General features: G+C 32.4%; 4 protein-coding genes across 6 annotated transcripts; 2 read left to right on the forward strand and 2 right to left on the reverse strand.

Moving 5' to 3' along the window:
* On the forward strand, positions 19-2147 carry LOC109356140. Its single transcript, XM_019599477.1, has 2 exons — positions 19-567; positions 1515-2147. The coding sequence occupies exons 1-2, from the start codon at positions 19-21 to the stop codon at positions 2145-2147; spliced, it is 1182 nt and encodes a 393-aa protein (XP_019455022.1).
* On the reverse strand, positions 8516-11478 carry LOC109357348. The gene is made up of 5 exons (XM_019601260.1): positions 10525-11478; positions 10334-10411; positions 10101-10174; positions 9900-10007; positions 8516-9024 (listed from the first exon to the last, which is right to left on the reverse strand). The coding sequence occupies exons 1-5, from the start codon at positions 11222-11224 to the stop codon at positions 8911-8913; spliced, it is 1074 nt and encodes a 357-aa protein (XP_019456805.1). The 5' UTR covers positions 11225-11478; the 3' UTR covers positions 8516-8910.
* Positions 16816-17344, forward strand: LOC109357349. The gene has a single exon (XM_019601261.1). It carries the CDS (start codon positions 16857-16859, stop codon positions 17190-17192), a length of 336 nt encoding a protein of 111 aa, XP_019456806.1. The 5' UTR covers positions 16816-16856; the 3' UTR covers positions 17193-17344.
* Positions 18665-22189, reverse strand: LOC109357346 (protein DETOXIFICATION 9-like). 3 transcript variants are annotated; one of them, XM_019601259.1, is made up of 8 exons: positions 21805-21917; positions 20989-21096; positions 20552-20903; positions 20387-20473; positions 20256-20312; positions 19771-20009; positions 18860-19065; positions 18665-18764 (listed from the first exon to the last, which is right to left on the reverse strand). In XM_019601259.1, the coding sequence occupies exons 2-8, from the start codon at positions 21014-21016 to the stop codon at positions 18702-18704; spliced, it is 1032 nt and encodes a 343-aa protein (XP_019456804.1). In that variant the 5' UTR covers positions 21017-21096; positions 21805-21917; the 3' UTR covers positions 18665-18701. The 3 variants fall into 3 exon arrangements, with proteins under 3 accessions (XP_019456804.1, XP_019456802.1, XP_019456803.1); XM_019601257.1 differs by having other exon boundaries at positions 20552-21096; positions 21805-22189; XM_019601258.1 differs by having other exon boundaries at positions 18673-18764; positions 18926-19065; positions 20552-21096; positions 21805-22189.

Here is a 26156-nt window from a genome sequence, read left to right on the forward strand (position 1 = left end):
CTATTTGATAATTGAACTATGGATCATAAACCATCTCTAAAACCTTCAAACTCATTCATTGGTGGCTTAATCTATGACTTAGTTTTTTACATAATTGTTATATCACTAGGAATAGTTGCAATTTCAACCTTATGCTTTTATAGTCTATCTTTTAGATTACAAGGCATTCTTTATATGCCAACTACCTTCAAAACATTACTTCAACCGTCACCATCACCATCACCATCACCATCATCATCATATCATGTATTATCCTCGAATTCGGCTTCATCATCGAAAAATTCCAACTTTACTAGCATTGCATTAAAGGAATCTCTCATGCACAACATGACCGACCAAGAGTTGTTTGTTAAAGCATCTATGGTTAGAGGAAATCAAGATAACAAGACAACTCCAAAAGTGGCTTTCATGTTCTTGGCACAAGGTGCATTGCCCTTAGCACCTTTGTGGGAAAAATTCTTCAAAGGACATAAAGGTTTTTACAACATTTACTTGCACCAACATCCTTCTTTCAATGAAACTTTGCCCCAAGATTCAGTGTTCTATGGAAGAAAAATTCCTAGCCAGGTTAGTAGTTAATTTCTGCTCAATCTTCTCATATAAAAAAATACAAATTAAAGAAAATCATTCGAAATTTGACCATCTTTTTGGAATAAATAGAGTAATATTTATTTTCAATTCTGTTCAACATCTTAAGGATTATACTATCAACATGTGGATAACTATGCTGTGAATATAACCATATATATTTCTCAAATGCTGCCCTTTCATGCAAGAGCCCTTTTCAGGCTTAAGCATGACCAATATACAAGTTTATTTTTTCATGCAAGAACCCGGAATGACTTGATCATAAACGAGGTAGAATAGGGTCGGGTTTCGTTGGGTCTCGAGTCAGGTTCGAGTTTAAAAATTAGAGTCAATCAATATTTATGGTCGGGTTGGGGACAAGCATGACCCAGCTCGACCCGTCTCGTGATCACTTACTCATCGTGTTTGTAGGTGTCTTATTCAAATGTGTATAGAGCAATTATACTTCTTTGGTTGAAGGTATGATTGAGTATCTAATTTTTTCATGATATGTGTATGATTAACAACATGTATACACATATCATTTTATATGTCAAATTGCATATCCATAATAATAAGTAATATTGAGAAAATTTTATCTAAAATAAATATGCATTATATTTAATCAAGTTTATGGTCAGATTCAAGTTCAAAAAAATAACTCAACTAACATTTATGGCTGGGTAATGGACAAGCTTTACCCTACTCAACCCAGGAGATGCTGACCCTACCTATTGGTGACAATATATTAAGTATATTATTAATGATTAAACTTCTAGAACAAAAAGATGTATAAACTGATAATGTAAGAGTTTTTTATACTATTATTATATCATTCATATTTAAATCATCATTGATTCTTAAATAAAAGAAGTAATACAAATAAATGACAAATGATATATTGATTATATGTAAATCTTTACACCGAAAGTTTATATACATGGCAGCCAGTGTATTGGGGCACATCATCAATGATAGATGCTGAAAGAAGACTTTTAGGAAATGCACTAATGGACTCATCAAACCAATATTTTGTGTTACTATCTGAATCATGCATTCCATTATTTGGCTTCAAAACCATATATGACTATCTCATAAACTCAACCCTAAGCTTTCTAAGCTCATATGATGATAAAAGAAAAGCTGGTAGAGGAAGATATAACTCAACAATGTCACCTACAATTAACATAACCAATTGGAGAAAAGGGTCTCAATGGTTTGAATTGCACCGTGATCTTGCCATGCAAATTGTTTCTGACACAAAATACTACAACATTTTTCAACAACATTGTCATCAACCATGTTACCCAGATGAACATTATATTCCAACATTTGTGCATATGATGTATCCTGAATTGAACTCTAATCGTAGTCTCACTTATGTGGATTGGTCAAGGGGTGGTCCTCATCCAAGAAAGTTTGGGTTGCATGATATTACTAATCAGTTTTTGAACCAAACTCGTTATGGATCAAGATGTTCTTATAATGGGAAAATCACTAATATTTGTTACCTTTTTGCAAGGAAGTTTGATCCAAGTACATTGCAGCCTTTGTTGCAAGTGTCTTCTTGGCATGAATAATGAAAAGATCTTTGAATACTCAAAAGTTTCCAAGAAGCTTCTAGAGTTTTAGTCAAACACACACTCTTTGAGGTTGTATAGAGTTATTGATCCTTTTATATGTCAAAGGGTTTGAGATTATGTTTGTTTGTGTATTTAAAAATCCATTAATTAAGCTACATGTACTAAATTATGTCTACCTTTAATTTATCATAATTTCTTTTGTATGTACAAGGAATGTAACAACTATTTTGATTTGTCTATGTATAATCCTTCTTAGTTTTTACACACATAGATATATATATAATTTTATTGGGTTTATTCAAGTGTGAAGTCTCACATTGGATATGCAAGGAAGAGTAAAAGAGTTTAGAAATAGGAAAGACCCATGAAACTAATGCCTTAAAGTTTTAGTTTAAGACATGGTGTCTCACTTGTGACTTTTTATTTCTTGTTGAAGTGGGATAATTTAGAAATGATGAGTTTGAAGACGCCCTTCATAGCATTTGGGAGAGGAAGAAAATTGAGCAATGGTCTTAGTGAGCTTGCATCCAAGTTGAAGATTGGAATAAAGTGTTGTGAACATTTAATGTTAAGAACCATGCCCATTATTGAAGAAAAATCAAAGATGAAGCCCAATATAGTTAAATAATTTTTTTCTATATTCAGTATTTTTTTTTGTAAAGTAGTTAGTTTATGCCTAAGTTTCCTTTTGTGTCTATTTTGTCATGTGTTTTTAATGGATTAATACCCCTTGTGTTTTCTTAATGTTATTTGTTTGCTTAGTTTTTTTTTCCTTTTATGGGAATTATGCATTGGACCTGCTTCAAGAATCTGGATTTCTTGGATTAGAACCAACATCTATATTTCTGGGATACAATACAAAGCTACAATCTAATTCAGGGTCACCTCTTAATGATCTTACTTCATATAGAAGGTTAATGGGGAAACTCTTATAAATCACACATATTAGACTAGACATATGCTTTGTTGTAGGATGCTTAAGTCAATTTCGTGCATCACCAGCAGACTCTCATCACCATGCTGAAACTCGAGTTCTCAAATATATGAAAGGTTCACCTGGACAAGGAGTCTTCTTTCCAAGAAACAAAACTACCATTTTAAAGGGTTATTCAAACTTAGATTGGGCAGTATGTTTCAACAATAGAATGTGAGTTGCATGATGTTGTTTTATCCTAGGGATGACCCTTGTTTCTTGTAAGATTTAGAAATATAACACCATTTCAAGGTCCTCTTAAGAAGCTTAGTATCGAGCTCTTACCATGACTTTTTGTGAAGCACAATGGGCCATGTTTCTTCTTCAAGATCTATACATTTCTCATCCAACGCCAGTAAGCTTGTTTAGTGTTAACAAATCTGTATTACACATAGCTATCAACTTAGTGTTTTATGAAAGGATAAAACACATTGAGTTTGAGTGTCATGTGGTTCGTGAAAGAGTTTAGAACAAGGCAAATCCATCTTCTCCTTATTTTTACTTCCTTTCAACTTGCAGACATCTTCACAAAGCCACTTACTCCATTGCCTTTTCGGAACTTTCAAGTTTGGCATAATCAACATTCATATGCCAACTTGTGGGGAGGGGGTAAGAACCAAGCCCATTATTGAAGATGAAGCCCAATATAGTTAAATAAGATTCTTCTATTTTCAGTATTTTTTGTAAAGTACTTAGTTAGTTTATGGTTAAGTTTCCCTTTATGGGAAGTTTATGTTTTAGTTAGTTATATATCATATAGGATTATAAACAGGACTAGTAATGTTTCAATAATTCATTCAATTAACAATTACTTGTTTATGATTGAGATCAATACACAAAAAATATGTAGCTCAAGTTTATTCATATATAATCATTTTTTTCACAGGGCATGAGTCATTTCCTTCAACAACAAAAATTTAAGTAATTAGTCAAGAAATAATCTAGAGAAGGAAAACAGCACTCAATATGTAAAAGATTCAAATTTCTTTGATTTTACCTGGCTATATTTTTTAACTTTCAAAACTATAATCAACTGAAAGTTTGAAATTGCTACATCAATGTATATAAATAATATTTATAAAAACAATAATAAGATTACATATATCTATTTTCCTCACTCCATTTACCACCTTTTATTTTTACAAAAAATAATATGTTGGTGAATATGTAATAGGACTTCTTATAACGGTGGCAATAAGGTTGAAGTTATGATATCATGTAAACTATACAAAAATTCTGACTTTGATTGCAACATTAACACCATATCAACATTAATCTAGATAATTTATTTAACTAAAACTTATGTCATCAATATTTTTTATATCATCATATACATACACCAAAGAAACTTGCTCTAAAGATACTACTTCTTAAGACACACTATGGATATATACATACCTTTATTTTCTTATATTACTACTTCTTTACACACTATAGATAAATTCTTAAATACAATACACTATGCACCATATTCAACTATAGAGAGATTTACCATTCTTAACATATTCAATACTAGATGGATTCTTAGATATATTTTATGAGAAAACTGTAACAAACATAGTCTTAAATGCCACTCAAAGCTCTTAAGGGTATTAATAATTAGTCAATAGATCTAAACCACTAGATTTTTATTGAATGAATAATTAAAATATGGAGTATGTATTTTTGACTTACTTCTGGAATAAATAAATCCCTCCCGACTTTTATTAATACCCTTAAGAGCTTCGAGTGACATCTAAGGCTATGTTTGTTATAGTTTTGAAGTAGAAGAAGTGAAGTAGTTGAGAAGTCCTTAACAATTAGGGAGGGGTACCCCACAAGAGTTAGTGACCATTCTAACACCAGGAGAGTTAACATATTGCTTCAAAGTTGGGTTTTGAAGGTACCAACATAAGCATGGCTTTTGCTCCTTCAGCTTCTGACAACAAGTGCTTGAAGGTGGTGCATTGAAAGTGATTGCCCCAAGACAAGAGCTTAATTCCATTAGGCTACAATTCACAGCCTCAACTTTGTAGGACACTTCAACTAGAACCAGTGCCACCAACACCATTGCATGTAGGACAGTGACCTTCTTCATCATTGTATTTTGTGATACACAGCACAACACAAAGTGTTTGTTACTGATGAGTTGAAAGTGAGCTTCTGTGGCAGTTTATATAGTTGGAGAGTAGAGAGTTTGGTTTGGTGTTCAATGAATAATGTGGATCAAAAGCTAGTAGTGTTTTAAATTGCAGTCCACTATCATAATTATAGTTATAATATTGTGATTTTGAGTCTTCATTGCAACAATAGTATTATCGCAATTATATCTCTATTTTTCGTTAGTTTTTAAGGGTTTGCTTGGGAGTTGGATTTTGTAGGTGAAGAAATGAAAAGAGAAGGTTTGTGAGTCATCCCATAAGTATATTTCATAACTCCCAAGACTTCAATTTTTTTTCGTCCCCTCCAAAATCAAACTCTCAAACTAACTCTAAGTGATTCCGATAAAAGTGATGCAACCACTATTTAAAATACGGACAAAGACCATCTATCTTAAATTATGTCCCGAGCCGATCAGAATATTATATTATTAAAGGCAATGGTCCCACAAAGAATTGGGTGTTTAGGTGCAATTATATTGTGTTAACTTGTCAACCATGTCGTGGCAATAACATTATATGATCCATCAATTCCACCGATTCATTTAAGGTTGAAATGCAACTTCTCACATGTGTCCATTCTCTCACATTTGGCTAACTAACATGTCACTAACATACATGTCATCTTATGAATTATGTGAACACAAATTTTCTATATTCACTATTCTATATTATTATCTTTGTCATCAACAAAAAAAAAAAAATAGTCATATGAAATAATGACATAAAATATTAAGTATAGAAAATTTATGTTTATATAAAATATATGGCACCATAAGCTTGTAAATAAAAAAGTTAAAACATAAATTTGTAAAATTTTGGAAAAGTAAAATTATAGCTTTGAAAGTTAATTTCTTTGAAAAACCATTATAAATGTTTTTCACTAATTCACTTCGTATCTCTCCTTTTAACTTTTAAACAAATAACAAAATTTACCCCATCTATATATAATTTTGCACATTTTAAAGTTATTTAATAAATTTAAGTTAGTTTCACATGAGTTATTTTCTCACAAGGGACCTTATAGAGGTTGTACATGATGTTAAGAATTAAAAGTAGAAAGAAAATGAATTTCATTCATCGAAGGAATTGAATGGATTACATAATATTGAATTAAGTTGGTTGAATAGAAAGGTAAAATAAAGAGCTTATATAAAGGAAGAAAAACTAATCAATCTAACAACTTGGAAGATCGCAAGTGGTTTTAAAAGGGTGGTGGGGAATGGGCGTCACACTAGATTTTGGGAGGACTTTTGGATTGGGGAAAATCCTTTGAAGGATTCTTTTGTAAGGCTTTACAATTTGAGTTCGGTAAAGGGGGCTTTGGTGGGGCTTTATAATTTGATAGAGGAATTTTTGAAGATCGTGAATTTGAGTACTTTGAGGAAAGAGGTTGAAGACAGATGAGTTTGAATTTATGACGCTTCTAATTCTTACTCGATTAAATCAACTTACAAAGTTATCTGGATCGAAGACAAATCTATATCTGAGGACCGAAAAATATGGAATGTGGTTTGGAAATCTATGGCACCCTTGAAGATTCGTGCGTTTACTTGGAGACTTTTTTTGGATAAGATCCCGTTTAAATGAAACTTATCTAAGAGGGGTGAAAATTTCTTAGGTGATAATCTTTCGTATGTTTGGTGTGAGAATCATTCAGAAACGACAGACCACATCATTTTCTCTTGTCATTTTCCTTACCAAATTTGGCAACTTCATTATAGATGGTTGGACTTAGAGGTGGTTCTACCCAATGTTATGAGAACCGAAATGGGCGGGACTGTCCGACCGGTCTAACCGCTGACCGGACTTGAAAACGGCTTTGGTTTGTAGTCTTAACCGAGTTAGGATTGATCCGCTTTGAACCGAGGAATTCCGGTCCGACCGTGTTAAACCCGGTTCAACCGCATTAACTCAAGAAGTAAATCAGACGATTCAATTAAAAAATTAAAAAAAATAGAACATCACTCAAATATTTTATTTTATTCTGGTCCAAAAGACGAAGATATGATACTTCGATATAATTATACATAATTATTAATTATATAAAACTTTATATTTACATATAATTATATATTTATTGATAGAAATTATTAATTATGTATAAAATATTTGGTCAGATTAGACGATTTAACCATTTAAACCAGTTAAACCTAATATGAGATTTTTTCCGATTCTAAGTTCTGCTAGGGTTTGAAGTTCTACCCTTAAGATAACATGAGCCGCAAAATAATGGGAGACATATTTTTATATCTCAATCAAAATTGTTAACTTGAAGATGTACTATTTTTTGTGTGGCATAAGGATGAGAGACAGATTCAGGAAATGTCATAGATTGATTTGAGAGCTCAAGCTCAAGCTCAAGACATCACAAAAGGGTGCATGTCTTGTTCTTTTGGCCTGCATGGTACAAATTAATCAAACTTACAAAATTATGCTATCAATGTAGATATTATATATTTTTTTCTTAAATCTTAGATTCATTTTCTGGTTTCCACTCTTAATATTTCACGATCAATAAATTCTTAGAAACCTGCTATTCTTGGATATAAAAGTAATTTAATTATAAATCTTTAACATCACAATTGACTCTTAAACAAATATCTTAAACAAATATCACCTGCTTTGACCCAAAATCTTCAATTAAACTAAAGTTGATGTGTAAATAACTTATATTTTATTCGAAAGAGAACAATATAAGTTATGAGTTTGAGCTTATATCAACGACGAGATAAACATAATTGAGGAAAAGATACAAGGTGTAATGCAAGAGTAAGAAGATCCTAACCTCCCTTCTAAAATCATGATCATAACACTATGTATGATAATGATACTTCCATTACCATGAATAATTTATAATAACTTAACCATTATTCCAATTGACATATGATAATGAGTTTAACATTATCTCAATTGACTTATGATGATTTTAAAATCAAGTTCTACCCCAATATTCTGATCAAAATCAAGTTCTATCCCATACTTTAATTGCCTGAAACACCCACCTCAAAGAAGTTCTCTGAACAATGTTCTCTCTTTCAGAACATTTTTGTAACAAAAAAAATGTTACCTCTTAGGGATGTTGTGTGGATATGTAACTTGATCTCTGATGGCCTAACCCTATGCTTCGGCTATGCTTGCATAACTTTACCGTTAAGAGTCTGTTTGCGAGTTGGTTTTTGAAGGGTAATAAGGAAAATAGAAAGGTTTGGGAGAAATGAAATACACTTGTGAGATAGTTCCGAAGCCTTTCATTTCTCTTCTTTCCCTTTCAAAACATAACTAACAAATAGACCCGAAGTCTTATTCCAACCTCCGGCTAAGGGCAAGGTGTGTGGAATAAGGCAGATTCAAAGGAGGCACATCTAGACACAGTAGAAACTTTACAACAAATAGCCAATTTTAAGACACAAAATGGCAACTTAATGATAGAGGCTAAACAACAAGAATTACTAAATCTTATAAACCAGTTGAAAAATTACCAAGTAATAACCTAATAACCAATGCTCAAAATTTTTATACAACATCAACGGCTTCCGGTGTCGGCACCATTGGTGCTGTCGTGTTTTTTTGGTGCACCCTAAATGCTAGCAATGAAAGGTAATATTCTGATGGCTTAAAAAAGATAGTGATCTTGGCGATCTGTCTATTATCGATGAGGCTCTTTGACACACGCCATCGGATTTGGCAATAACTTTTGATCAAGTGGCTTCAACCCTTTTCCAGACCAATAAGTTACAAATGAAGTCTCTAGCTTCCTCACCTATCATAACAATTATTAAAATACAGGTAAGAAGAAAAGAAACATGTAACTTGCTGAGGGATAGAACAAATATTTCGGGTAAATGATTGATCGTCTTAGAAGTACTAACTACCAAATCCAAAAATTCTTAGTTAAATTTTGAAGTGTCAGCAATGTAAATCAATTAAACAAGCTATCTACTGGAATTTTGCAGTAAGCATTAATCAGAAGCACATGTTATTCCATTTCTCTTTATATTTATGAAACATAAAACATTCATCAATCTTCATAAATCACGAGGCATTGTAACTCGAATTTCAAACACCAAGCTAGTCCAAAAGCACAGTCAATGAGGGATACAAATACAACTTAAATTGAGACTTTCCTCAAATTTCATTTGGCCCCTCCATGTATCATTCCATCAAAAGAAAATAAATATACCTTTGAGACTTAATTGATATAAATGACCATAAATGCCACCGAAATCGAGAAATCATTTAGAATGGACACAAGCCCTCAAGCAGGGCTATATTGGAAGAATGTAGATAATGACAAAGTTAAGGTGTGGTAGGAATGAGATCTTAGGAGCAAGGAGATGAAATAAATTTCTTCTAATCCTTTTAGTAGAATTTCCTGCTTAAATTCTGTGAAACAATTTAATCTTTGTGTATGCTCTGTGGAATACACTTTTCACATTTTTACAGAAGTTTCACTACTTGTTTCAAAAAGAGTAAAATGGAAGCTTTTCTGCCTGATGATTTTCTCTGCTAAATTATGTTTTCTCTTTTTTAAAGGGTCAGTCAAATTTACTAATAAATTTGTTCTATTATTGGAAGTAAGAAATCACATCAAACACTTCTCCAATCCAAAACAGAAAATGAATATGAAGAACATACCTGCTTAACAATAAATGGTTCCTCAGCGGGACTAAAGGGCTCTGTCAAGATAGTTAAAAACCCATTTCGATTACCGTAAACAATGTCAGTGAAGGGCCGATCACCCACCTGCCACAGAATATTTATCGTATAATTTAACTGCAAATCATACTACAAGACAAATATCTAATAGAAAATGAACACTACAATATTCTTATCTACCATGATTAATTGAGAAGATTTACAACCAAAATGCTTTTCAATTTCTTCAGCTGTACCAGCTGGCTTCTTTACCCCTGCAACATACAAACAAATATGAACATCAATGCTAGTATCTTTCTACCGATGGAACATTTCATAGCCCTGGAATTTTACCACGGCAGAAGATAACATGTGTTTTCGAGACCAACGAAATATTTAAGAGTCAAAGCTCAGAAAGAAAAGGCAAGGCTCACTATGTCTGATAACTTTAATTCCAATCGCATTCTCAAGCATCCGAGCTTTTGAATCATCATGGTCGTACTCACGAAGTCCTGATTCACAACACCAACAATAAAACAACACAAAACCATAGTGTGACTGTGTGAGCAACAACTACAACCATAAAATTCAAATCAATTTTGAAATGCTTTCATACTACAATTACCAGCAGAGTTACTAAACACAGCAACACGAGGACCGAACTCCAATTTACAACGATCCAATGAAGACTCGAGAGGAGGCCATGGCGTCAACGAGTAAGGCACCGTAATAGTATTATCCTTGTCAAATACAACACCCTTAAACCCCCTTCTATGCAACTCAGCCCAATCAATATACCTAATATCCGGGACCGAAATATGAGGCAGTGCCAATTTCGGGTCACTAAATATCTCCAAGGTTGAAAATAAAATACCCTCCAAGTTAATTCTTTGGCCAAATGCTGCTTTCATATCAACCCACCACATGTTTGTGAAAAGTACCCTAACCTCCTTAACCTCCTTATCCCCCTTCAATTCTCTTTCTTCATCCTCTACTCGACGTTGATCGTTATTTCCATTATCTGGATTATGATTAACCATATCTTTTGTGTCAATGCCACGAAAACGCTGTCGAAAAATCGAGTATTTACGGCTTTGATTTGAAGTGGAATTGTAACCATCCCTCCCAATATCCCTTTCCTTCCCTTTGCAGCAACAATTGTGGGTCTGTGGAAGCCTCGAACCGCGATATATGTTTACGATACGAATTCGGCTATCAGCATTGGCAATCATAAGTTTTCTCTTATGTTTGCCATTGTCATGATTATGGCTTTGAATGAACCAACCACCGGGAAGGTGAACAGCAGGAGCAATAGTTGGCATCATCACTATACAGTTTTTTCTTTCTTTCTAACTAATTATCGGAAACAGCCTCTTTGCCTGCGAGAATAAGACTGCATACATCTATCTTCCTCCAACTCTGATGGAAAGAGTTTCGTGCATTGGACTGCCTTAACTAATTAATATATTGTTGGTACGAGTGTTTGCTTTGATCATCGCTATGTATATAACAAAGAGTAGCGTAATTAGAACTATGAAGATTTTAAGGAGAAAGAAAACACGTGGAAATTATTTAGATTAGAAACAAAAGTATAATTAAAAAAAAAAGGAGATAGGAAGAAAGAGAATGAAGAAGAGAATTGGGGAATGAAGAAGGTTTTGTGTGTGTGGAGGAGAGTGATTTGGGTGGATTTTATGTGTTTGTTGGTGAAGGGTTTTAAGCTATGGTGGGTCCACTTTAATACTTAACATTTTTACTTCAATTTATTCACTAGAATTTTTATTCAATTATCTATAATTGATTTTCAATTATTATTGACTCTTAAATTATTATACAATGATTTATGCATTGTCTGTATATAAATATTTATATTGTCTGTATATAGATATTTATATTCGTTCATTTCAAAATGTGAGAAAATTGTTGGGTGTTTGCCTTATGAACAAGTTGTAACAAAAAGTGAAAATTTGAGTTTTCAATGTTAAATATATATTTATCTATTTTATTTAGTCTATAAGATAAGGAAGTTAATATGTTAATTTTGAAACTAGTTGTAACCATTTTTTTGTTGTCTAGTTAAAGGTGGTAATTTAGTGAATAACATACACATCAGTTCACAGTTTCTCCTATTGACAAGTTTTATGCAACAAGTGTTTGTTACCAATGTTTGAGCCAACCCTTTTATCACTAGATACTACAAATCTAAAAGTGGTGTAATTTCACATATACCACTAAAAAAGACAGTTCATTGCACGAGATTACTATTTATTAAGTTATGAGATTAGTAGATATATACAACTTGACCTTAACAAGTGAAGTAACTTTAAGGATAGTGCTCTTATGCCTTTTGTATTCTTTCTACATAAGCATAAGCAGGAAGTGGTAATCTTTTTTTATTTTCCACAGGTATTTTTGTATTGGAGACAATTATGTCCGAGTCGGGAACATTCATATGTATGTGGAGTTAACTCTCACCGCGGACATTTTTTCATCTACAAGACTTAAACCCGAAACTTTGCTTAAGGAGAATCAAACATATACCACTTGAACCAGCATCCATTGATAAGAAGTGGTAATCTGTTATAGCTTATTGATTGACCTAAATTTGATAATTTGTTTGTCTTTGTTATGTGGTGGCTTTTATGATATGGACTGAGTGTGTTTACTGTTTGTGATGGGCACATGCTCTTGTATTTGTAGCACATTGATAAAAATGAGTGTTCCAATTTGCATCGTTATATTCTTCAACTCAAAGTTTACTTCAAGTATTAGATGACTCTTTCGGTATGTTAATGATCTATACTAGTCACCCGATAAACCCATTTTGTATGCAATATCGAGTCTAGTACAATCTAGATTTAAGAAGGCTACTAACAATGCTTGCATATTCAAGTTTCTTACATTTTGTCACCAGTTTTCATTCACTCTAAAAGCACGAGAGATGACTAAACTGTTGAAATTTCTCATGTTGCCTATGAATTTGTTCAAAACCATAGAGAAACTTACAAACCAATAAATCATATGCTCTTGATTGAGAAGAAAACAGAATTCAACATTTAAAAAAAGCATGAGAGATGCCTCCAGTGTTTCAAATTTTGGACCGCATCACGTGATGCGGCCGCAATACTGTGATTGTGGTGATCGCTGCAACCATATCATACGTAATTGTAGTGTGATACCGAATCATAATGATGTCACCACAACAAGCCATAAAACAACCGCATTGGGCTGCTACGCAACCACATCGATGTCAAAAATATGTTTTTACTCACAAAATAATTCACACCGCAACGGCTGCAATCCGTATTGCAAAGGCCACAATAACCATAATCGCATTAACCACAACCACGACAGCAACCTCACTTTAAAACATTGTGCTCCATATAGATCTTTTCTTCTAATTCACCATTAAAAAAAGTTTGAACATTTCTACCTACACAATCAAATTATGAATGACACTAGAAGAAAACAGAATTCTAAAGAATATTATTCTAGATGCAGATGAAAAGTTATTAAAGAAATTTCAATAGTGCCATTGAGTCTCAATCTCTTTCTCTTCTTCAAAATTCACTTCGAGTTGAAATGTTCACTTCGAGTTGAAATTCACTTCGAGTAAAATAATGGAAACGGAAGCATTCAGAGCCATTTCTCCTTCATCCGGTACAAAACTCAAATTGTAAACAGATCCTAAGTCGCATTATTTTGCAACACTACACCATTTGCCATCCTAATAAACAGTCCCACACAAACAAAACATAAACCACAACAACAACAACAAAATAAGATTAGAAACAAACCCAAAATAAATTCCTCAACAACATAAAGTCATGAACATTCTCCAAAAAACAACAAATGATCATAGCTGAAACACAATAGTTTTGTTAGAATCAGAAAAACTCTTGTTCTTCTTCTTGTTTTTTCTAGACTTACGAGTCTGAAACCCAAAATCATACCCAATACCTTGTCCAAACCCAAAACCAAAACCAAGACCACAACCCATTCCAAATCCAAAAACAAGGTTCAAATTGTTAAATGGTGACAACCCATTTCCAATTCCAAAGGCACCAACCAAACCCAATCCTAATCCAGCACCACATCCAATTCCAGCACCAAATCCAGGACCCAACACTATAGATGTTGTTTCATCTTTGTTTGGTTTGTTTCCAAGCAACTTTGTTATTGTGAATTGTTCTTCTTCTTCTTCCTTCTTGTTCTTGTTGTTGTTGTTCCATGTCCAGAATGAGTTTTCATCAGCTATGGTTTTCATTAGAAGAAAATGAAGATGTGGTTATGGTGAAAAAATGGATAGGATTTTAATGGGTATAGAGGTTTATTCACTTCATCATGTTTCAGCCCAATATAACATATTTACTTTTTATTACATTGGGCTTTTTTTTATCACTTTCAATTGATTTTGTGTTGCTTCTATTTATATGTTTTTTTTACAAAATGAGTTTATGTATGTTAAATAATTTGTTATCAAAATAATATTATTTACTTAATAAAAAATAAAATAATTATGTTTTATTAATTAGTAGAGTTTTGGGAAATATATCACGTTTAACAAATTTAATAATATTTTCATATCCTATATTTTACACTATACAATGAGAAAATAATTAATAATTACAAGAGATATAGTTTAGGAGAAAACTAGAATCGACCAATGTTTTGGAAAACTCATGGATGAGTCTGACCTCAAATTCATCGATCGAATAACTTTTACATAATTAACTAGTCTTTGGAATACGTTTCTCATCAAAGATTATATTATTATATGTGAGACACTTGGTTTAGGGTCTCAACATAACAAATTTAATGTGGTCACTTTCTTTTAGGTTTAAAATTGTTCTCATATTAAGTACTAAGATGGAAATGTAAGTTGTTAATGGTTCACATATTTATATATTCGTAAATCTCCTTACAAGTAGCGGGTATCCATGAATACCAATGAACATTTAAGTTTAAATATATATTTATATAATTTGTAACAATAAGTATATATATATATATACTATATGATAATAAAAATATATTAAAATTGTAAACAACATCACTTAAAATTGCTATTCAATATCGTTGTCGAATATTGTCTATGTGAGCATAATAGTGTTTTCTCAAACAATTGTCTTTGATTGTACTATATTATTCAATGATACTTTATCAATCAAACATTGTTGGATGTGTCAAATCTGTACTGTCTACACTGCCTACTACAACAAGCATTGTTGCTTCTCATAACATTATTGTTTAGTATATACTGTTAATACATAATTGTTATATCAAATAGTTCCTACATATATCATACATATCTAACAACACAAAACACATATATCAAACAAATACAAGCACATTCAACAACACATATATAACCAATATTAATAAATACATATTGTCTATTATATAGTACTCCAACAATATTAATTATATTGTCTATTTTATATTTATACAATCAAACAACTAATACATACATGCCAAAATTGCAACAAATATTCATACTATCCTAAAAGTGGCAAAATTAATTAGTCTAGTAATCTAGAATATTTAGCATAATCTTCTCTAAGTTTTGTAATCTTATCATTAGTGTATGTCAATACATTAAATTTTAATAAAGTGTAAGCCAGTACTAGCATAGACCAAGACATTGGTAACTAGTATACTTGAGGTGTTGTGTTTTTACTCAACTTACATGCTTGCATCACTAGACATAAGGGCACGATTTTGCAAGTCATATTGTCTATTCTTATGTATCAAAGTCACTAGGCATGAATCTTTCTTGCATAAGTTACTGAATTGACTAAGATATTAGCTTTTAGTACTTTTGAGGTCATTGTATGAACTAATCATCACTGACTGAATTGCTTTAAGAATCAGGTGTGTACATATAGTAAGTGTGAAGTTCAAGCTCAACTCTCTTTATCATTATAATTTCAATTTACTTGTGTCATAAAAAAAAACCTTTTTGAATCATAACTTAAAATAATAATTTTTAGTTGAAAGGCTAACAACTCCTTTTGGATACGACAACCCCTTACTTTATGCTTGTTTGTGACACCAATGTAGTATTTTATACACATACTTACCGGTTAGCAAAAATATTTGTGGGAAGAATTATGCACAAGAAAATGATGAAACCAAAATTGCACCCTTTTATTTTGAGAACAAAAAATACAGTTAGAATTTTGGATAGAAAATTAACTAAATAACCATTTTAAACAAAATAAAAATGTAAAGAGATAAAAGCATTATAAACTAGATCCTCCAAATATTCAAAACTAAAAATATTTGACACTATTCCAGCGGTAGCTTGTTGCATTAGTGTGGAAAGTGCAAACATAACAAGTTATACAAATGCACATTGTTTTGTTAATACTCTTTGCTAATTGTGTTATCACTTTTCAAGTGCCATAATATGAGGAACTGGGTCATTGTCTAACCAAAAAAAATCTCAATCTTCCTTGCTTGAGGACCCATAATCACTTTTTTAAACCTCAACTTTTGCAAAATCGATTATTTTACCCAAAAGAAAACTTTCACACGTGGTACATACTCATGAGGATGCATAAATGTGTAGCAAGTTGTTAAATATAGTTGCTTGTCATCAATGCATACAATATATTAGGGGACAAAGATTACTATCCCTAACTGTATCTTAAATCATATTATGTCTCAGCCAAATGATATTGAAGCAAAAATATAATATTTAATTTTTTTAATTGATATAACATATTGTCATTGATATGTGACATGGTTTATAACACTGTTTATAACGGCAGATCATTATCCAAATAAACAATGTTGGGTAACATGTTGGGTCAAAGCATCATTTTGTCTTTCATTATCAAAAACCAATCCCTATAAATCCACCATTATACAATGGCTAATTAAACACAAATTATATTGTATTCACTTCACTTCGTTGCATAACCTTCACCACTTTCCATAATCTTTCAAAATATGGAAATGGAGTCCCTATTGCCTAAGCCAAGTTATGGTGGCATAAGTAGGTTTTTGAGAAGGCGGCGCCATGTCGATGGCGGCGCCAACTCGGGTGGAAAGAAGGTTAAGGTCATAAGATTGAGAAGATGCCCACATAGGTATTGGAGGATTAAACCAATTACAAGGGTGAAATGGGTGATGAGTTCACCACTAAAGATGTTGGCAAAGCTTAAAAATGGTTATAGGAACATTATGTTGAGGTTGGAAGGTTATTCAATTGATGAATTTGAGGCTAGGCTCATATATGAGATTTCCAAGACATTGATTGCTTCTCATGAACTATATCCCATGTAATTACTACAATTCTATTCTCTTTTTTTCTTCTTTTGGGTGCACTTTCTTTTTTGTTTGTTTGTTTACTTTTTAATTCTATCTCATTTCTCATGTAATTTATTTCATAGAGATTCCCATTTCCTTCATCAACTTTTGATTATATGCAAAGTTATTTTTGTTATAGTTGCTTATGTAAAATCTTGTTTCTTTTAGAGAGAATGCTTGAAGCTTCTTAGAATGTAGGAGAGAAGTTTTTTTTTTTCATCCATTTTTGTTGCTTTTTTATATACAAAGTTGTTTTTGTTACAATTTTTGGATCTTTCTTGATGCAAAATGTAGGAGAAATATATTACTTTTTTGTTACTCTATTTTTGTCCCATTGTTCTTTCTCCTTTTAGTTGATTTTATGCAAAACTATTTTTTGCTACATTTGCAAATTATGTTTGCAATTTCTCTTCTGAGAATCCTTGAAACTTATCGTAATGTAGAATACTTTTTTTTATCTGTTAGCATCACATATAAGATTATTTTAAAAAAATAAAATTGTAATCTCTGGTATTAAAAAATAGCTTAAGCATTACATGGTATTTACTAAAATTTATAAATAGTTTTCGTGATATTCTTTTTTTAAAACAAAAGGATAAAACCTCAAAAAATTGACCATTGTCTTATTATCATGAGACACATTTAGAAATGATAGAATTATTTAATAGATAATAATCATCATGCCACTTTTTATCATCATCAACAATGAACAGTAATAATAAATTATTGGTGACAATTCAAGAAGAAAAAAAGTTGTAAACTTAAAGATACTTTGACTCTAGAAATCAGTCTTAATAACAATAATATAGAGAAATAGTTGAATATTTAAAAGGCCTGCTTAATAAGTGTTACAAAAATATTGTTTAAATAATATTAATTGAGTAACTTAATGTTATAAGGTGGTAAGAGCCATGAAAAGAAAGCTTCTTGTGATGAATCAAGAAGTGTATAAAAGAAAGCTTAAAGAAACTTCAAGAAAGAAGAATGAGAAACAAAAATTGATAATATTCTCATTGAATGAATTGAGTTGATTGTATAAGAAGGGAGTCAATATGACTTATTTATACAAGAGAAAAGAATGAAAAGAAAGCTTGTAAAACAAGTAACTAACATAAACCTAATTTGTTAATTCCTCACTTTCTAACCAATTATCATCTTCCAAAATAACCTATCATATATATTTAATACTGAAGAATTGTAATGCAAATGATTATAATTATAAATAATTATATTCATAAAACATGGGCACCATTTTAGTCCAAAAAACCACATCACATTTATATTTATACATACAGAGAGATAATTCTCCACACAAAACTCAGTTTCAGTATCTGTTAACATAATTATATCTCTCCAATTACAATAATAAAATACAATTTCTAACTACTCAAAAAGAAAACAAAACAAAAACTAATAGAACTTTGTTAATAATAATATCCCTTTTTTCTTTCACTATTTTATTCTTCTACTCAACTTTCTCAAATTTCATACTAATCCATTATGATCTTTTGTTGATTTTTCACCTAATCTCTCTCTTGCTTTTGTTGCCTGCAATGACCACAAAATACAATCTTTTATAGCTACAAAAAATGTTCTAAAATAATTGGTAAGAAAAAAAGTCCTATAAGAAAGTATAAACCAACCTCTTTTTGCCAATTTGTTAATGCAATTACCATAGAAAGTATAATTATTTGTAGAATAGAACCTACTAGAGTTCCCATCCAAAGTCCCTTTGCCCTTAGTTTTAAGACAAAACCCAATAATAATGCTAAAGGTGCTCCTACAAGATAATAAACTCCAAGGTTCACACATGCCCCTATTTTCTGAAATCCTCCACCTCTAGCAACCCCTGCAAGTAAATAAATAAATAAATAAATCTAATGTTGGGAGCAAGCGAGATATCAAATAGTAAAAGAGAATAAGGAGAAGAGACAATAACACGAGTAATTTGGTAATGAGGTTTGACTAATTGTGCCTACATCCTAGAAGCGTTGAGATGTTACCAGTATGTATTAGAGATTAAAGACTTGTGTTTGTGGTTATTGTTGTTCTTCTCGTTACGTTTAGTAGCACATAAATATATAGTTATCTACCAAACCCTTTTATATCAGTCTAAATTCAACTTGTATGGTTGTTTTATGGAGAAAAGACCTAGTCCATTGGAATACAAATACCATTGCACAACATCTAGTTTTGCTGGTTCAGTTTAGGCTAACAAGTCAGACTCATGCTCCTATATGCTAATAGGTCAGACTGAGACTCTTATATGTTATATAGGCACGACCTGTTTAAGGCAAAGTCTGACTCGACCTGTTTTCACCCTTAGCTGTATATACAAATCTAGTTTTGGTGCTTCAGTTTAGGCTAACAGGTTAGACACATACTCCTATATGCTAACAGGTCAGCCCAGACTCCTACATGTTACATAGGCACGCTCTGTTTAAGGCAAATTCTAGCTGACCTGTTTTCATCCTTAGCTGTATATACAAATCTAGTTTTGGTGGTTCAGTTTAGACTAAAAGAATTTAGATTTTTTCGACAAATAGAAACTCACCAGAAAGTGCTCCTATTATACTATCTGCACTAACAGTCACACAAAGAAGAGGAACCATGTCAGAAACATAATCTACAATTTGTTTGTCATTGCTATAAGCATATCCTAATATGTGCCTGCAACAATAGAAGAATGTGCTGACAATAAAAGCCTCCGCAATCCCGATAATCACAACAACACGAACAGCGCCTTGCGCTGCCTTCGGATTCCCTGCTCCTATTTCATTCGAAACCCGAGTACTGCAAAACAAAATTCATGAGATCAAGGCTTTGTCAATAGATGATTGTTCATATTATGGTCCACAATCATCACAATTGTGACTTCGATAATAATCCAACTACATCGCGAAAACAATTGTAGTTGTATTTTCCCACAATTGTCTACAATTGTGTAAAACGAACGCATCATTAACCGCGATTTTAAACCATGTTGTGCAGTGTCTTTGTGTAAGATTATGAAAATTAACAAACAGATTTGGACTAAACCTTGCAGAAGCACCAACAGCATAAGGAATGAAGTAGTGCAATGTAGTCATGTTAAGGCTGCAAAAGTTTCAGTTAAGTTAGAAAAAAAACCAAGTTATTTCAGCAAATGATGAGAATTTGATTCCACTTACCAGACCGAAAGAACCGAGGTTTCGAGCTGCGGATTCGGTAAAAGTCCAGCAAGTAATGTAAGCAGTTCAAATGACCACCATTCAAAACTACAAAGTAAGAAGATCAATTAAGATCAAAGTGAAAGAAACACTATTTATTGGTGTTCCAAGTTGTTATATATTTACCAAAACATTAGTCCTGAAGGAATAGCAAAGTGCAAGAATTCTTTAATGCTTGATAAAGCATTACTAGAAAACACAATCTTAGTTTTCTCACATGCTGAAGAATACTTTATATAGAATCCGAGGCCGATGGCATTCAACCAATATGAAATCGCGATAGCAAATGCTGCTCCGACATGTCCAAGTCCGAATTTAAACACCAAACCCCAACAAATAGGAACATGCAAAAACAGAACTGCAACTGAGCTGAAAACCATGGGAAAGATCATACTCTGAGTCTGGAAATATCGAATCAATGATTGAAGTACGGCGTAGCCGTAAAGTGCTGGGATCAGGCAAATGCAGTATTCGCGAGCTGCACGACAAATTTCGGGATCTTGACCAAACAGCAAGAGTATTTTATCCATGAATATCCATAGGAGAGAAATGGGGAGACAAACCAAAGTAAGAGTGATAATTGCACAGCATGTGTAGTTTCCTAGCTTTTTATATTCTTCGGCGCCGTAGTTTTGGCCGCATAATGTTTCTAATGCACCAGCCATTCCTAGCTACAAGGCATTTCAAAGTCTAGTCAGGCATCAAGATTTAGAGACTCGAATCAAACGATATTTTCAAGCTTGCAACTTTCGATTCAACGAGTTTTCGGAAGGAAAATGTTATGTGGACAACATTTGTTAGCAGCAACGGGACAACAAATGTATGTTACTTTTGAAACATGTATATAAAAAGTAAAGGACAGACAAAGATAAATGTATGTTATATCAAATATGTTATTCAACTAGCATGCCCATTTTCCAATAACGCTAATAACCGTTGGCTCAACTAGATAGATTGAACCACAGTTAGCGAAACTAGTATGTTTGTTTCTGCGTCGCGCATTCGTAAGAAGCTATTCAGCGTAGCTGTCACATTTTCAGCTCTACGTGATTTTCGCCGACTCAAATGTAAATCCAAACATGCTATACATAAGCTTGTTGGGGTTCAAATCATGCTAGCATACTTTGTAAATCCTCTGAACAACTGTCACTCACAGGACTCGAACATTTTACCATCATTGACTTAGTATTTTACTCGGGATCTAGTGAGACGAATGACTCGTTCGTATACTTTTCCTATGTGATTCTGTTAACATTAATTTTGTACTAAGTCACAATTAAATCTGCACAAAAACTATGTGACACACTTAATCATCTAAGGCTTTCCTAATCAACAAGGTCAAAATAAAAATATAAAGAGAAGATGAAAAAAGTCCTTACAAGAACACTAAAGCCTGTAACTTCAGCAAAAGAAGAAGCAATAGCAACCCCAGAAAAGGACACTAGTATCCCAAGGTGTCCTACCATCATCAATGAAATAACTTGCAGAAGGTACTGAGACACTGTCACAGCCACCATTGGAGCTGCCATAGATCCTAACCTCTTAAGTTGTATGAAAAATGCACTCTCTAATGCAACCACCCCATTATTATTATTATTATTATTATTATCATTCTCTTCTTCACTCTTTGTTGTTAAAAGTGGCAATGCTTCTTCCTTACCCATATCTCTAGAGCTTTCTATGCAATGCAATGCTTTATTAGTTAGACTTAGATATATTTGATATTAATGAATCAAACATTGAATTATATATTACAAGAATAAGTTTTTTGTATGGCCACTGGCCAGTTAAGTTCAAAGACACAAGAGAATTGTTTAAGTATATTGGAGATTGTGAAACCAAAACTATTGGCTATTTGTTGTATATTATATAAAGAAATTGTGAAATCTAACAATGAAGTAGGTGAAGGATGTAGGATTTTTATATGTACAAAAAAACAAGACAATGAACTATTGAGATAAATTAGTGTAATATTTATGCATGTAAAAGTTTTTTACATGTTCAACGTTCATAGTTCATCCTTTATTTGTATTACTTTTTTAAATAGTCAATGAATTGTTGGGAGATATTCATTCATGGGCAAAGTAAAAGAAACATATAAGTGAGTTTGACATCACATTCACTTCTATATAATGTAAGACATCTTCTTCACACTTGTAATGTTTAATATCTCCTACTTATGTGTGAGTTACTCCCTTCGAGTGTCTCGGATAACACTAGAGCTCAAATCTCTACCTAATTGCACCATCCTTGGTTTGTCTTGTCATCAATATAACACAGTACTTTAATCTCTCGTCATGAAGACTTTAGAAATAAGGATTGCATATGGATCTATCAACCACTTGTCGTTCTAATACTCAATTGAGCTGTCACACTATGGGCTCTGATACCACTTGATGGGATCTTCATCTATGAGTAATTAATTTGTTCTTCCATGTTGTTCCACCCCCGGTCATCTTGATGCCCTATCTGCCTGGGTGGTCATCTCTCCCAACCGACCAAGGCCAGGACATGACTAATTGAATGATTTAAACATGCTCATCACCGTTGACCGGACTAGGACGAGATTGGAACCACTTTCGCCTGACACGCTGTCAACAATGCATTGCCATGCAGCCAACAATGCACTGTCATGCTGCCAACAATGCACTGCCATGTAGCCAACAATGCACTTTCACGCCCCCTACAAATCTCACCTACATTCTTGCCAGCACAATAAGTATAGGCCTGAAATACGACCACCAAACCTGCCACTAACTATAAGTCAATTATGCACAAAGTACGACCTGTCATGCCACCAATAGCCTCTAGAGCCACGTCATCCATTTCGACCATTATAAATAGAGGTTTCTTCCCAACATGAAGTATCTCTAATCTCTTAATGTTATTCATTCATTATCATTGTTACTCTCACTTCTTGCATATTGCTCCCGAGCATTAGCTCTCTAGTCTCATACTGACTTGATGATCGGAGAACCTTTTCAGGTACCTCTAACGGCAGGTCCAAGTCAACCTCTTCTCAGATACCAGTGAAGAAGCCTTACGCAGATCTCCCATTTGACCACTCCGATCAACCACAAAAGAACATTGGTGCTGTCTGTGGAGACAAAGTGCCATGCTTTATGAAAGGAAAGAGAAAATAGGTTACCTAAGAAGAGGTCTGAGGAGTTGAAGGAAGATGACGATGTTGATCGGCAGTAAAGTGCATTCTACAGAGAGTTTAGAAAACCAAGTAAAGCAAATGATGGGGTTCCCCCTATTTATAGGAGAAGATGGGCCATGACCCCCTCACGACCAGCTTAAAACGTATCATGCTTGTTCGACAAACACTCGAGTGTAATTCAACAGAGACTCAAGAACCAAGGCAAAAGACAACAAGAAATGAACCGACGAGTCACACTCAAGTACCTTGCACCGTAAATGATTTAATGACAAAGGTGACATCGACCAATCACATGTCAACTGATACCTCTCCTCTGGTGTGAGTTACTCCTCGAATATTAGATAACACTAGAGTTCAACTCTCTATTTACTTGTATCATCGTTGATTTATCTTGTTATCAACGGAATACGCTACCTTGGTTTCTTGTGAGGAAATCTTTCGACACAAGGATTGCATATGGATCTATCGACTACTTGTCTTTTCAATACTCAATTGTGCTACCGAACCATCACCTCTAATACCATTTGATGAGAGATCTTCATCTGCAGAGTAATTAAATTGTTGTTGCATGTCCTAAGTAAAAGTTTCATACAAGTAAGTTTGACATTACATCTTTACCAAAAACTTTAAGGCATTAGGTGTGTGAGTCCACTTATATACTGTTCAAGTGACTCACACACAACACTTCTTCAAGGAAATTTCCAAGGATCACATTCACACGTGACATTTTCATTTTATACATAAAATACATAAATGTCAAATAAAGTCCTCAGCATATCCAAAAATGTATCTATCCTTGAACATGAGTCAAGTGAAATGTGGGAAACGTAATTAATATTAAAATAAAATTTAATAAAATAGAAACAGGTGAATAACATAATGAAGAAAGCAGAATAGTCAAAAGTGGAGGGTCATAAATCATAAGTTTAGGATTATATGATTTGTTTAAGATAATAAGAATGATATGTCAGTGGGGAATATGCCTACACGAGACGACCCACCGCGTGCAATAATTAATAATATATGATTTATTATATTACAATAATGTTCATTATAATATTTTTTTGATACATGTTTATAGTATTTTTTGGTACTAACAAGAGTATTACTTATCCTATGGAAAAACTAATCTTTTTTGAGGCATGTGATTGTCTATCTAACATGTGTAGCTCACAAGAATCAAACTTTTAATCTTTTGGTTATTCTGGAGAAATTTAACGTGTTTTACATCACTAGACTAACGCTTTGTTGGTATGATGATGTATTATAGTATTAAAACTTTCAATAATATTATGAATTAATGTATTGAAATTTACAATTAAAACATACTAGAAATTGAAACATATTTTAAAAGGGAATAATATACTATTAGAGAATTTAATAACATTTATAATATATTTAATTTTTTTTTTAACTAAATTCTGTTGATTCACCTATCAAAAGATAAATTATAAAAAAAAAAGAGTCATTCCACGTTCTCTTATTTATATGAATTTGACTAAAAAAACAATTTTGTTGATTCACAAGATTGTATATTTTTGCTTCATTTTAAAATAAGAAATGCAATAGTTTGTATAGTCCTCTAGTTTTTTTTAATTTGAGGTAAATTGTTCAAAAAACAAGAGCAGCGAAATGCCCCGGGAGAGATGATAATAACGATATTATTATCTTATATTTTGATTTTTAAAAAAAAATCATATATAGATTCATTAAGATTCTAAAACAAATTTTTTAAAAAGATAATTATATAACCCAGCTTCAGCAATATTAACCCTATAAAAAACACTTGTAAAAATAATTGTGTTAAAAAAAGAGTAAAGAAGCCTATTCCACCTATTTTGAAGGAAAAATCATATATCCTACAATAAATTAGTTTTTTTATCAAAAAAATTATGAAATATTATTGGTAATATCAAAAAATAATTTATTAATTATCATGCTTCTTGTCATACATCATTATATATTTATTTTCACTTTTGTTTTTTTGTCGGGAGAAGCAGTATTATTTAAGTTAAAAGTATTGACAAAATAGTAACATCTCGATATGATTTTATTCATATGCCAAATATTTAATAATTCACTTTTATCTTATTCATGTTATATTCGACACAATCATGCACCATTATTGAGGAATTGTCCACGTGAATTTGTTCATGCATGTGGTCAATGATCATATAGTTTATTGTTCCTTAAATCCACTCGTCCATGTTACTTTCAACAATTTGAGTATTATTCTTTATATTTTATTAGATTTGAAAATTATTAAATAAGAAGAGTATTCTTTATGGGGGGAACCAACAAAATAAAATATTTTTCTTTGTAATTGTGATCCATTATATATAGACCCAATTTTTTATTATTTTTTATTCCTTATAATTTCTTTCCTCTCTCATGGTATCAAGATACCAACGAGATATCTTATCAATCATTCCAATAAAAAAAGATATCACCAAAAAAAATATTTTCAATTAATCATTAGAGGAAATAAAATTAACTCACCATACTTAGTATAGTCATGTTTTAGGATTGGTGAATGGGGAAAATATTTGTATGCAAGAGTTCCCTCCA

Source organism: Lupinus angustifolius, chromosome LG09 (assembly GCF_001865875.1).
Source record: "Lupinus angustifolius cultivar Tanjil chromosome LG09, LupAngTanjil_v1.0, whole genome shotgun sequence".
NCBI lineage: Eukaryota > Viridiplantae > Streptophyta > Magnoliopsida > Fabales > Fabaceae > Lupinus > Lupinus angustifolius.

Coding starts and splice junctions, on each gene's coding strand:
- LOC109357346 (XM_019601257.1), bottom strand. CDS start 22,089: ATGGGTAAGGAAGAAGCATTGCCACTTTTAACAACAAAGAGTGAAGAA. Junction 20,313..20,386: donor ACCTCGGTTCTTTCGGTCTG/GTAAGTGGAATC, acceptor AAACTTTTGCAG/CCTTAACATGACTACATTGC. Junction 19,066..19,770: donor TATAATAGGAGCACTTTCTG/GTGAGTTTCTAT, acceptor ATTTACTTGCAG/GGGTTGCTAGAGGTGGAGGA.
- LOC109357349 (XM_019601261.1), top strand. CDS start 16,857: ATGGAAATGGAGTCCCTATTGCCTAAGCCAAGTTATGGTGGCATAAGT.
- LOC109357348 (XM_019601260.1), bottom strand. CDS start 11,224: ATGATGCCAACTATTGCTCCTGCTGTTCACCTTCCCGGTGGTTGGTTC. Junction 10,412..10,524: donor TGTGTTTAGTAACTCTGCTG/GTAATTGTAGTA, acceptor GTTGTGAATCAG/GACTTCGTGAGTACGACCAT. Junction 10,175..10,333: donor AATTAAAGTTATCAGACATA/GTGAGCCTTGCC, acceptor TGTATGTTGCAG/GGGTAAAGAAGCCAGCTGGT.
- LOC109356140 (XM_019599477.1), top strand. CDS start 19: ATGGATCATAAACCATCTCTAAAACCTTCAAACTCATTCATTGGTGGC. Junction 568..1,514: donor GAAGAAAAATTCCTAGCCAG/GTTAGTAGTTAA, acceptor TATACATGGCAG/CCAGTGTATTGGGGCACATC.